At 43.6% G+C, this 11723-nt stretch overlaps 1 protein-coding gene across 3 annotated transcripts; it reads left to right on the forward strand.

Moving 5' to 3' along the window:
* Nucleotides 1–209: 209 nt before the first annotated feature.
* Nucleotides 210–11507, forward strand: LOC124008374 (protein phosphatase 1D-like). 3 transcript variants are annotated; one of them, XM_046319627.1, is made up of 6 exons: nucleotides 210–322; nucleotides 2379–2604; nucleotides 3926–4050; nucleotides 4229–4410; nucleotides 4510–4746; nucleotides 7863–11507. In XM_046319627.1, the coding sequence occupies exons 2-6, from the start codon at nucleotides 2459–2461 to the stop codon at nucleotides 8349–8351; spliced, it is 1179 nt and encodes a 392-aa protein (XP_046175583.1). In that variant the 5' UTR covers nucleotides 210–322; nucleotides 2379–2458; the 3' UTR covers nucleotides 8352–11507. The 3 variants fall into 3 exon arrangements, with proteins under 3 accessions (XP_046175583.1, XP_046175565.1, XP_046175575.1); XM_046319609.1 differs by lacking the exon at nucleotides 210–322 and adding an exon at nucleotides 1096–1783; XM_046319619.1 differs by lacking the exon at nucleotides 210–322 and adding an exon at nucleotides 1097–1783 and having other exon boundaries at nucleotides 7866–11507.
* Nucleotides 11508–11723: the final 216 nt, after the last annotated feature.

Below are 11723 nucleotides of genomic sequence, written 5' to 3' on the forward strand. Positions count from 1 at the left end.
CAGGAAATGACATTGCAGGCTACCTCAGTGTTGCAGCCTCTCATTGAGTAATTTAATTGAAGGCCGACTGGGGTACTGCAGGCTACTATTAGCATCCAAATTATCCGTATAATTTATTCTGTGTGCGATTTTACAATAATTGGTTCAAGGACATACATCTGGTTTATTAGAAGCAATTATTGGTACCATGATTGTCTTTTAAAAAAGTTTACATTTTCCCATGCACTATAATACTGTTTCCTGCTAACAACGTGGTCGGCCTTGAACTTCTGTGGCTTCAAAGAGAGGGAGAAGTTGTTCTCCCCCAGAGCACACTTTATATGTAAGGCTGTACAATAGTGTAATATGAATGTTAAATATTTATTATAGGCTGACCGGTTAGCTAATGTGGCTCACTTCACAGTGGTTTCAAATTCCTGCGATAAAAGCTATGAAGCTAATATTTTTTTAAACTCTTTGGAATTGTAATATGTGGGTGTACTGAGTAGACTGATACCCCATTTCATGGGTGCACACTATAGATAAGGCTTTACAAGATAATATGAATGTTCAACACTCACAATAGACAAACTGTGGATGGGATTCTCCACAGTCAAAGTTCTGCAATAAGAGCTATGATGCTAATATTTGTGTAAACTCTTTAGAATTGGACTCACTGAGTAAGCTGATAACCCACTTCATGGGTGCACACTCCATAGGGAAGGCTGTACAGTGCATATATGTATGCCCCCAAAGCAATTAATGCAGTCTAATAAATCCACAGTGGGATTTGAAGTTTACTATTCATTGTGAAATTAATTCAAATCAAATTTATTTATATAGCCCTTCGTACATCAGCTGATATCTCAAAGTGCTGTACAGAAACCCAGCCTAAACAGCAAACAATGCAGGTGTAAAAGCACGTCAATACAAACAACGTCAATACAATTCGTTATTGTATTTATTTTTAAGCTATATAAAAACATTACAACCTGGTTAAACATGATCTAGTCCAAATATGGCATTATTCCTCTGTGTATCCTGTTTGGATGTTTCAATTGGGGACTTTTATTTTTTTAAGGCAAACTGCAAATTCCACTATTGTGGCTATTTTCACACAGGCGGTTCAAATACCTTACGACCTATCGTCGAAAAATAAACAGAAGCAAAGAAGGAACGGGGAAAAGGGTTTTTCGATCCATATCATTGCACATTTTGGCTTCAAACACGGCTTAGCATAACCGGTGGACAAGTATTTATTGTATAGCTTTGCTTGGATTTTTCATGGCCATGAACGACGCATTAATTTTCCGAGTTAGTGCATTCTCCGAGCAAGGGGGAAGGAGATACATGGAGGATGTTATTGAGTTTAAAGTGGAGTACGAACCGCCTGAACCAGAGCCAGCAGAGGGTGGTCTGAATTCGGTAGAACAACAAGGGGAGTCAAAAGTAGAGAAACAGGAGAATGGTCATACTGAGCAGACCATAATAAGCAATTCCCCCGAAAACGTTAAAGAATCGGTGCCTGTTAGTGCAATGTGGACAGAAAACATAACATGTGAGAAGCATGGTGACATTTCCCAGGCAGAAGTTCCAGCAGTGCACACGGTCGTTCGGAAGTCTGTGGCGTTTTTTGGTGTATTTGACGGTCACGGAGGGCGAGAAGCTGCTCATTTTGCCCGAGACAATCTGTGGGGTATTCTGAAAAAGCAAAGGGGGTTTTGGTCAGAAGATCAAGGAGAAGTCTGTGAAGCAATTCGAAAGGGGTTCATTGCCTGCCACCATGATATGTGGAAAGAGCTACGTAAGTGAACTAGTTAGCTCGTGGTTGTATCTTCTTCGCTGACTGACGCGATCTACCTGCTAGCTAGCCAACAACGCTCAAGTTGTTGTTGCTGCGAAATTATGGCGCCACAATAACTGGTTTAGCTAGCTACTGTACAGTCTGTAGCTAACTAATGCCTTTTTGCTGCTGCTACTACCGAATATGATCGTCTCGTCCCCTCTGCTACAGTTCTGATATCCATTCCTTTTAATATTAGCTATTAACTGGCAATTTTATGAGCAGGTCTTTTCTATGTAACGTTATTGCTCGGGGGTTTGGGAAGACAAAACCATTTTGGGGGTTTGTGAATACCTAGCTCTGCAAGTAGAGCATAAAAGGTAAGCATGTCAACCTTATGTTCCAAAAGCAATGATGAGTTTCTCTCATGACAAGCGTGTTCTTGTCTTAACCTCTGGCATGTGTCATCCAAAGGTCTCCCGATTTCCTCTAATCTGAATAGACTTCTTTCATATGATGGCCGAATGCCAATTGTCACATCCACTCATCTGTGTTGCTGCAAGTTGTTTGTTCATAATAATGTTCTCCAATGCTTTCGCCCATCTTAATCCTACAGCTGAGTGGCCCAAGACTCTGACCGGCCAGCCCAGTACTGCAGGAACAACGGCCAGTATAGTGCTGATCCGGGGGGATCTGATGTACGTAGCCCATGTGGGGGACTCGGCAGTGGTTGTTGGGGTGAAAGAGCCTGGTGAAAAGAACATCAGGGCCTTGGAAGTCACACAGGACCACAAACCTGAACTTCCCAAAGAGAAGGAGCGCATTGAGAGACTTGGGGGCAGGTGAGTTGGAGAGGACAGTCTCAGTTTGTCAGTGCCTAGTGTGTTCCGTAAGTACATGGAGTAGCCAGACACATTTTATTGGCTCTGTGGCTGTAAGGAAACCAATGTGTCAGTTTGTTATTTGGCCTGTCAATTAATCACTGTGGGTGGAGTTGTAAGGAAGGGGGCAGGATGTTTGTCAGTTGGTAGAGTTTTGGACCTGTCAATCACTGTGTGTGGGACTTTGAGGGAAGGCGGTAGATTAATAATCTCGTCAGAAAAGGTAATGTAGTCTACTTTTATTGTAATTTATTTTAGGCAATAACTAAATATAGTGTACTCTTTCAATTTCTTTTATTGTGGAAAAAACATAAATGTGGTGTTCTGTCATGTAAACACAGATTCTCTGTTGAGTAACAATATAGATCGTCAATTTTCTGCCCTGCTAGAGCTGCCCTGGTCAACTGTGTTGTTATTGTGAAGTGGAAATGTCTAGGAGCAACAACGTCTCAGCAGCGAAGTGGTAGGCCACACGAGCTCACAAAACGGGACCACCGAGTGCTGAAGTGCGTAACAATCGTCTTTCCTCGGTTGCAACACTCACTGCCAGCCTCCGGACTGGCGCAGTGGTCTAAGGCACTGCATCTCAGTGCTAGAAGTGCCACTAGAGATCTTGATTAGAGTCCAGGTTCTGTCGCAGCTGTCCGGGACCGGGAGACCCATGGGGCGGTGCACAATTGGGTTACCAGCAGTTAACCAGCAGTTATCCTGTCATCACTCACTTTGTGACTAACAGGCGCCTGTTCTATCAATAGATTACTAGAAGATGTACTGTGTATCGTTCATTCTAGAGGGAGAAGGCTATACAGACTTTTCTGACGAGGGAATTGAACCTTTTAAATGTAAAGAAGCCAAGTTAAATTTATGAAGTAGAAAAAGTAGCCGGCCAGCCGACCGACCAATGAATCTGTTACCTGTTACCGCAGACCAAGTGTAACAACACCCGCCCAGAACCGACACATCCGGCTTCTTCACCTGAGGGATCTTGGGGGATGCTGATGAGTATTTCTGTCTGTAATAAAGCCATTTTGTAGGGAAAAACTAATTCTGTGGGTTGACCTGGCTGCCAAGTGGGTGGGCCTATGCTCTCCAAGGCCCATCCATTGCTGCACCCCTGACCAATCATGTGAAATCCATAGATTAGGGCCTAATGAAATAATTTCAATTGACTGATTTCCTTGTATGAACTTATGAACTGTAATTGTTGCGTTTTTATATTTTTGTTCAGGATATGATCACATAATAAATCCTCCATGCCTGTTGTGCTTGTGTCCTTTTTCAGTGTAGTGAAGAAGTCCGGGGTGAACCGTGTGGTGTGGAAGAGGCCCAGACTGACCCACAATGGCCCTGTCAGGAGGAGCACCGTCATAGACCAGATTCCCTTTCTTGCTGTGGCCAGAGCTTTGGGTAAGCACTACACTGTTGGCCTAAACACAAGTTTCCTCTGCCCTCCACTAGATACCTTACTGCTCCATAGCTGCTGCCTTTATGCAAACAGTATGATTTCCAGTAAGCTTGTCATCCAATCATTTCATTTGATATTTGCCCAGTGATGAAACGTGTGTGTGTGGTTTGTTGTTGAAAGGGGACCTATGGAGCTATGACTTCTACAGTGGGGAGTTTGTGGTCTCTCCAGAGCCTGATGTCACTGTAATGACCATTGACCCTAAGAAGCACCGCTACATCATCCTGGGTAGTGATGGCTTGTGGAACATGATGCCAGCTAAGGATGCTGTCGCTATGTGTGAGTGCCACGATCAGATGGTGGTAAGCCAGAGCTTCTTGTTTCCCATTCAGACCAAACCGTCTTGGCTGTCTGCCGATCCCCTTCTAACAGGTTGATGGTGTCACTATGTCTGCTCTTAGGGCCCTAAGGGATGGTCCTGTGCCAAACGGTTAGGATGCACGGCCTTGCTGTTCTGGCGCCAGCGCATGCTCCGTGCAGACAACACAACGGTCATAGTGATAACCGTGCAGCACCCTGATGAGCCACCCATGACCATGCACCTACAGGAGCTCTATGTCAATATGGCAGAGGGCCTTGATAAGATCCCCCCCGTTACAACCGCAAACTCTCCCTGCCGTTACGACGGCCCCATTATGGTACGTACCAAGGGTAACTTAGAACAGCGCCATCACATTTCAATACTTCCACCAGGCTTAAATGTAACCCGTGTTTGTTTTTATTTGCATGTCTTTGAACATTGTATTTGAAGCCTTGATTAAACGCAGAATTGCTAGTGCGACCTGGAACCCCAGTGTCAGTGGGTCTTTCCAGTCGTTTACGGCTGCTTCGTAGAATCTGACCGCTCCTTCACCAAGACGACTTTTAGTTTTTTTGGGACAGACAGAGGAGGAGGATGGGGAGGTCTGTTTTGATGAAGAACATGGGCATTGGCGACACCTAGAATGGGAGTGAGGTGACTATCCACTCAGTGAATTGTAAATGAACGTGTACAAGCGTGTGCTCGATAATTGTTCAAATGAAGGCCACGTCATTGACATTTGTTGTAAAAAAAAACAAAAAAAATGCATTTTTAACATTTGAAGGTGTCACATTTCAGATATATACAGATGTAGGGAACTGTAAAAAAATAATGAAACATTTAGGAGTGTCACTACCCTCAACTGTTAAATGATCTGCTAAGCAACATTGCTTGTGTTCACACCAGGCAGTTGGAGTGTAGCTACCCTCATGGATGCTGTTTTTGCACAGGGAGACAAAGCTGCTAACGATGAGTGGGCCCCGATTTCTGTATTCCCATATTAAGAGGGACTCTGACTTTAACAGACCTGTGCAACTTGTGTACTGTTGACCCATTCAAAGAAACAGCCGTCTAGTGTGTTAGTAAGAGAGGGAAACTAGAGAGCAGGCAGACGTTTTCTGTGAACTGAGTGGCTGCGGTTCTGGATGGTCTCGAACCCGGTTTGCTGCGGATAAGAACACAGATATTTCTGCACATGTTCATTGTTGAACCTTTTTTTGTTGTTGCCGCTGCACACTCCCATAGCGCTTTCCTGTCCTTACAGATGTATTTTACATGGCTGAGCTCACTCAGCTGCCTGCTCCGCTGCCACCTGCCCCTCAATCAGCGACGGACGCCTTTGTCTGGTGACGCCTTCAAAAAAGTTCATGTTGTACACAAAAGACATGGTCGACATATCTAAACTATTGCAAAAGATTAGGCCACCAAGCATGATCGCGATGTTGTGTTCTTTTTTTCAGAGGGGGAGTTAAGACGACAATACAGAACTATTTACATGTTGGCGCACCGGTCGACGCAAAACGAACTCGCCCCTTGTCAGACTCTAGTGATCGGCTTGGCTGCCCAGAGATGGAACAGCTAGGTAGCCTACTCGTGCGCTTCTTGCAGGATCATCGAGAAAGAAGCGAGAATAACTCAGATTGTGTTTAGCCCCAATGCAAAACTGAAGTGAGGACTTACACGAAGCTGTCTAGGCAGCATATAAAACAAGCAAGACACCGACACGTACTGTTCGTCTAATTAGAGATCGAATGCTTCATCATTGAGAACACTGGCTAAGCAGAAGGCAGAGAGACGTTCTAAGTAGGAGTGTTATTTTTGTTTCCCAGGAACTGCGTCTACGTTATGGCAGCAACTATAGCCTACATTACATCACATCACACACAACACTGATTTTTGTAGGGACTGCGTCCTGCTTGTGCAACTGCAATATCCGTTACAACAGACAGGGAAGGTTGTAGCCTTCATAGTAGGCTATGTCTCTTTTGGAATGTTGGTTCGAATCGCTGCAGGGTTTTTATTTGATTTCAGCTGTTCAGTAATGAGGCAGAGACCGGCTAGAACATGGTTCAAAAGAGGGTGAGGAAAGAGAGAAGCTGAAGGAATGGGAGTGTGAACAGCAGCTACGTAGGGAAAACATGTGCTCAATAACACATGCGCAGAATGTGATCTGGGTCCTTAGCTTTGAGAAAGAGGTTTCTGCTGCCACAGCCTTTTCACGGCCCTCTTAAGTGGCTTATTCAGGGTGAGGGGGTGGGACTTGTTTGATCTTCTCCCGTTTTCCCTGCGGTGCACTTGTGATGCTGATAATGCAGAATGGAAGGAAGAAAAAAACAATGATTAGACACAGAGCCGCTAAAAAGGTAGCTTGTGGTCTGGCTATGGTTTTTCATCTTGATCCAGTCCAGACCTCTGAGTCAGGGTTAGGTGATGGATCTTGGTTAATTGCCTATCTGCATTCTCTTATCGTTCTGATTTAAACTAACAAAATGATATTGACCAGAACTCCGGGAGAGCTGGAGGATGTCTGTCATTGGCAGTTACGTTCCACATGAAGGCAGCCACCTTGTTTTCTCATTTATCTAGTGCTGAGAGATTAGTTCTTTCTGAGGTCGTTCCGGGTTGGTTTTCAGTCAAGATCATTTAAAAAAGCAAACATTAAATGCACTATGCGTTATATGGGCTGACTGCTGTAAGAACACAGAATAAGCCCTTTAATAAAAATCCCATGATGGGAGTGACTGCCCATTAATGAGTATCACTTATTAACCATTTATTCACTTTACTAAAATATTTCAGTTGTGTATATTACATTTGTTTTATTTGATTTTTAGTTCCATGTCATCTCATCTCTATAGAGATGCTGTCTGACAAAATCACTATTTTAGTAGTTCTTCAAATTGAATAAGACCTACTTTTATGACTGCTGAATACCAACTACCAATAATTTGTCATTTCAAGTTAGAGATGCCTCACGAAGCAACTGCACTCAATCCCTCTCGATCGCACATTATTCTGTCTCTTCTCTCGCTCTCTGTGTCTGCCCCACACTAACCTAACAGGCAGAAAAGAAACACACCTGACAAGTAGGTGTGCAATGAATTATGGTAATTTGTAGTTAATTACCCCCCCCTGCGGTGAACTATGTAGAATATTGTCTTTTACAACGCCCTACTACATCGCCCTGTTCGGGCCTGATCGGAGTTATCTCTAGAGATACTGCACAATGTGCGCATTTAAGCTCACAGAAAAAAAACGGAGCAAAATTGAATTAAAATAATTGAACCAATGTCAGTCTGTTAGTAGTTTTGAAAACCAGAAAGTTCAACACTACATTAGTGTTGCTATAACCCTCCCTTTTCTGGATTCTACTCGGTGTGCTTGATTTGCTTCATATCATGACTGATGAATTATAGAATGTTAACCGTTGTTTGTTTATCTGCCCTGTTCCAGCAGAACCCAGAGGTTAACACTGTGTCCTCTGTGGGTGAGCCTCTCCCCCTCCCAGCTCTGGAGTGGAGGAATAGCCTGTGTGAGGCTGGTCTCTGTCCCCCTTCAGAGCCCCTGGCAGAGGTGGACTCACAGAGAGTGACCCCAACCGACAGAACCTTGAACGTTTGTTCAATTGAAGGCACAGGGATTCCAGGGTTCTCAGCACCATCCACCCCTCTGCTGAGGAGGCTTCGTAGGCCCCCACACACTCCCCTCTCCCCCAGCATAGCACACCACAGCCTTGGTCGGTCCCCTCACAGTCCCTTGTCTCCCAGGATGCCTCGCCGCAGCCTGGCCCGTTCTCCACGCAGTCCCTTGTCCCCTAGAACGTCTCGCCGCAGACTCTGTGACCGAACCCCTCTGAGGCGAGGTGGAAAGGGACAGAGACGCTCCCCCAATGTTCCCGTCATCCTACCACAGAAACGCAAGGCTGCCTTGTGTGTGTGCTGAACCTCATCTTACCACGGACGACAGATTGACTAGGATGATGACCTTTATCATTCTGCAAAGAGATGCATAAGGGCATCTGAACATTGTGTGCTCATGTATCAACAATATGCCACTGTTCCATTCATAGGTTAAGTATACTTTTATAGTAGAGTCTGGTACCATCTAAACATTTTTGTAAAAATGTGATTGTGTATATGCTTACTTTACATCTTAAGTGTTTTTATGATATTTAGTTTATTAACTGTTTTTAATGGAAAACATATTTTATCTAGTGTAAATTGCTGGTCATATTTCCACCCCCTTTTTATGTTTAAAATAATAATAATAATAATAAATCAATAAAATATCCCATATTCTGTACCAATAGAAAAATATTATACTAAATACTATCATAATGAATTGACTATCCTGAACTAAACCACAGAGCCTGAATGAATTTGGTGATAAACGCCACACCCTGTTTTAACTTACATGCGGAGATCAAGGTGTTTAGTTTCTATCACTGGACAGGCGAAGAGCAGTCAGGAATGCCAAATAAGTGTTTTGAATCGGGAGAGGGGGATCCATGGCGTTTTGAATCGGGAGAGGGGGATCCATGGCGTTTTGAATCGGGAGATCAATGGCGTTTTGAATCGGGAGAGGGGGATCCATGGCGTTTTGAATCGGGAGAGGGGGATCCATGGCGTTTTGAATCGGGGGCTCCATGGCGTTTTGAATCGGGAGAGGGGGCTCCATGGCGTTTTGAATCGGGAGAGGGGGCTCCATGGCGTTTTGAATCGGGAGAGGGGGCTCCATGGCGTTTTCAGAACTACATGTGTTAAATGAAGAATATCCAGAATGTGCTACCTGCTATGAATACTTTATATATCCCCATAGTTGATTGTTTCAAATAGTTGAATCTTTCCCTGGTTCCCCATGAATAGTTGGCCTTGCATCATTGTTCTCATGTATTGCTTTCAGCTATCCACTGGAGGGCACCCACTGCAAGTGTAAATGTGGTGTCAAGTAGTTTCAGTGCTGTGTGATTTACTTTGCAAGTGTTCAAATACCCCATATTTATAAAGTATAGTGGATTTGATCTCATGAAAGTTATGATTGTTGTGTCAGTTTAATGCCCTCTTGGATTTCTGAATCCATAAAAGTGATTAATTAAATCTCAAAACGATTAACAAATGTCACCTCGTTGGGAAGTTGGCCTTGCTTGTATGATGAGATATTTGGAGTTAAAATATTTGACTCAGCTAAAATGTGTTTGACAATTACCTTAAACTTCAATCAGTCAAATAGTGCTATGTTTACAAAGCTGAGTTATCATAACCAGACAAGTGGAATACACCTCTGAAATACACTACATGGCCAAAGGTATGTGGACACCTGCTTGTCAAGCATCTCATTACAAAATCATGGGCATTAATATGAAGTTGGGGGGACCGACTGGGTGTCCTTGATTTGAGGACAACATGATCAGTCTTAGCTTGAAGAGACAATACATGGCCAAAAGTATGTAGACATCTGTTCGGACATCTCGTTCCAAATTCATGGGCATTAATATGGTCTCCCCTTTGCTGCTATAACAGCCTCCACTCTTATGGGAAGGCTTTCCACTAGATGTTGGAACATTGGTGCAGGGACTTGCTTCCATTCAGCCACAAGAGCATTAATGAGGTCAGGCACTGATGTTAGGCGATTAGGCCTGTCTTGCAGTTGGTGTTCCATTTCATCCCAAAGGTGTGCAGTTGAGGTCAGGGCTCTGTGCAGGCCAGTCAAGTTGTTCCACACCGATCTCGACAAACCATTTATGTATGTATGGACCTCGCTTTGTGCACGGGGGCATTGTCATGCTGAAACAGGAAGGAGCCTTCCCCAAACTTTTGCCACAAAGTTGGAAGCACAGAATTGTCTAGAATGTCATTGTATGCTGTAGCGATAAGATTTCCTTTCATTGGAACTAAGGGCCCTAGCCCGAACCATGAGAGACAGCCCCAGACCATTATTGCTCCTCCACCAAATTGACAGTTGGCAGTATGCATTGGGACAGGTATCATTCTCCTGGCATCCGCAAACCTAGATTCATCTGCCCGATGGTGAAGCTTGATTCATCACTCCAGAAAAGGCATTTCCACTGCTCCAGTCCATCGGCAGCAAGCTTTACACCACTCCAGCCGACGCTTGGCATTTTGCATGGTGATCTTAGCCTTGTGTGCGGCTGCTCGACCATAGAAACCCATTTCATGAATCACCCGACGAACAATTATTGTGCTGACGTTGCTTCTAGAGGCAGTTTGGAACTCGGTAGTGAGTGTTGCAACCGAGGACAGACCATTTTTACGTGCTTCAGTACTCGGGGGTCTCGTTTTGTGAGTTTGTGTGGCCATCACTTTGTGGCTGAGCTGTTGTTGTCCTCTGTTTCCACTTAGAAATAACAGCTACTTACAGTTGAACGGGGCAGCTCTAGCAGGGCAGAAATGTGATGAACTGACTTGTTGGAAAGGTGGCATCCTATGACAGTGCCACGTTGAAGCTCGTCAGTAAGGACATTTTACTGCCAATGTTTGTCTATAGAGATTGCAAGGCTGTGTACTTGATTCTATACACCTGTTTGCAACGGGTGTGGCTGAAATAGCAGAATCCACTAATATGAAAGGCTGTCCACATACTTTTGTGTATATATATGGTGTATGATGCCATATTTAGTGCACCCATGGCTCACTGGATTTACAAATCGGGTAATTGCACATTTGCAGCACAGATAAATGTTCTTACACCAACCAGCGTGGTACCATTGACACTGCAGAATAATGTCGATCTTGTACAGGCATAGATTAATACAATTATGTGTTATTTTGAAAACAGAAAAATATCTTCCATAGCATTGAAGTGCTTTTGTAAATATGATTTTATTTGTACAGTATATTATGCAAAACCAGGCATTGGGTTTTACATGAATGTGGCATGATCAGCTCTGTTTGTGGTGAAGTGTATTAAGGGATGGCTTTATTCATAGAAATGATTATTTGCTAGATAAATTACATAGAAATGTCCACTTTACATCCATTACAGTGATAATCAATGTATGTCTTGATGTCAAACTGCAATACCTGCCTTGAATGTGACTAAATAAGTGTGTTGAATAAATACGTTGTCATTTCAAATTAATTGATGTGTTTTCTTGTTGCTAAAAGAAAGAGCAGTCAGAGATGACAGACCGCACCCTCAACTGGTGTAACCTGGAAAAACCTAAATGAGTGAGATGAAGTATATTCGTCAAGTCGGGCATTAGAATGACTACATGTTACTAATGCACAACCATCAACATCTTATAAAACAATCAAACACATACAGATATCCAGGAAGAGTGCCAGGGCCCTCAAA

This window comes from Oncorhynchus gorbuscha, linkage group LG02 (genome assembly GCF_021184085.1).
Source record: "Oncorhynchus gorbuscha isolate QuinsamMale2020 ecotype Even-year linkage group LG02, OgorEven_v1.0, whole genome shotgun sequence".
NCBI classification, from domain to species: Eukaryota; Metazoa; Chordata; class Actinopteri; order Salmoniformes; family Salmonidae; genus Oncorhynchus; species Oncorhynchus gorbuscha.

What these genes read in the sequence shown, in the direction of transcription:
- LOC124008374 (XM_046319609.1), top strand. Translation starts at nt 1,264, where the DNA reads ATGGCCATGAACGACGCATTAATTTTCCGAGTTAGTGCATTCTCCGAG. An exon ending in ATTGAGAGACTTGGGGGCAG is followed by an intron (nt 2,605 to 3,925) that starts GTGAGTTGGAGA and finishes GTCCTTTTTCAG; the next exon opens with TGTAGTGAAGAAGTCCGGGG. An exon ending in TGCTGTGGCCAGAGCTTTGG is followed by an intron (nt 4,051 to 4,228) that starts GTAAGCACTACA and finishes TGTTGTTGAAAG; the next exon opens with GGGACCTATGGAGCTATGAC.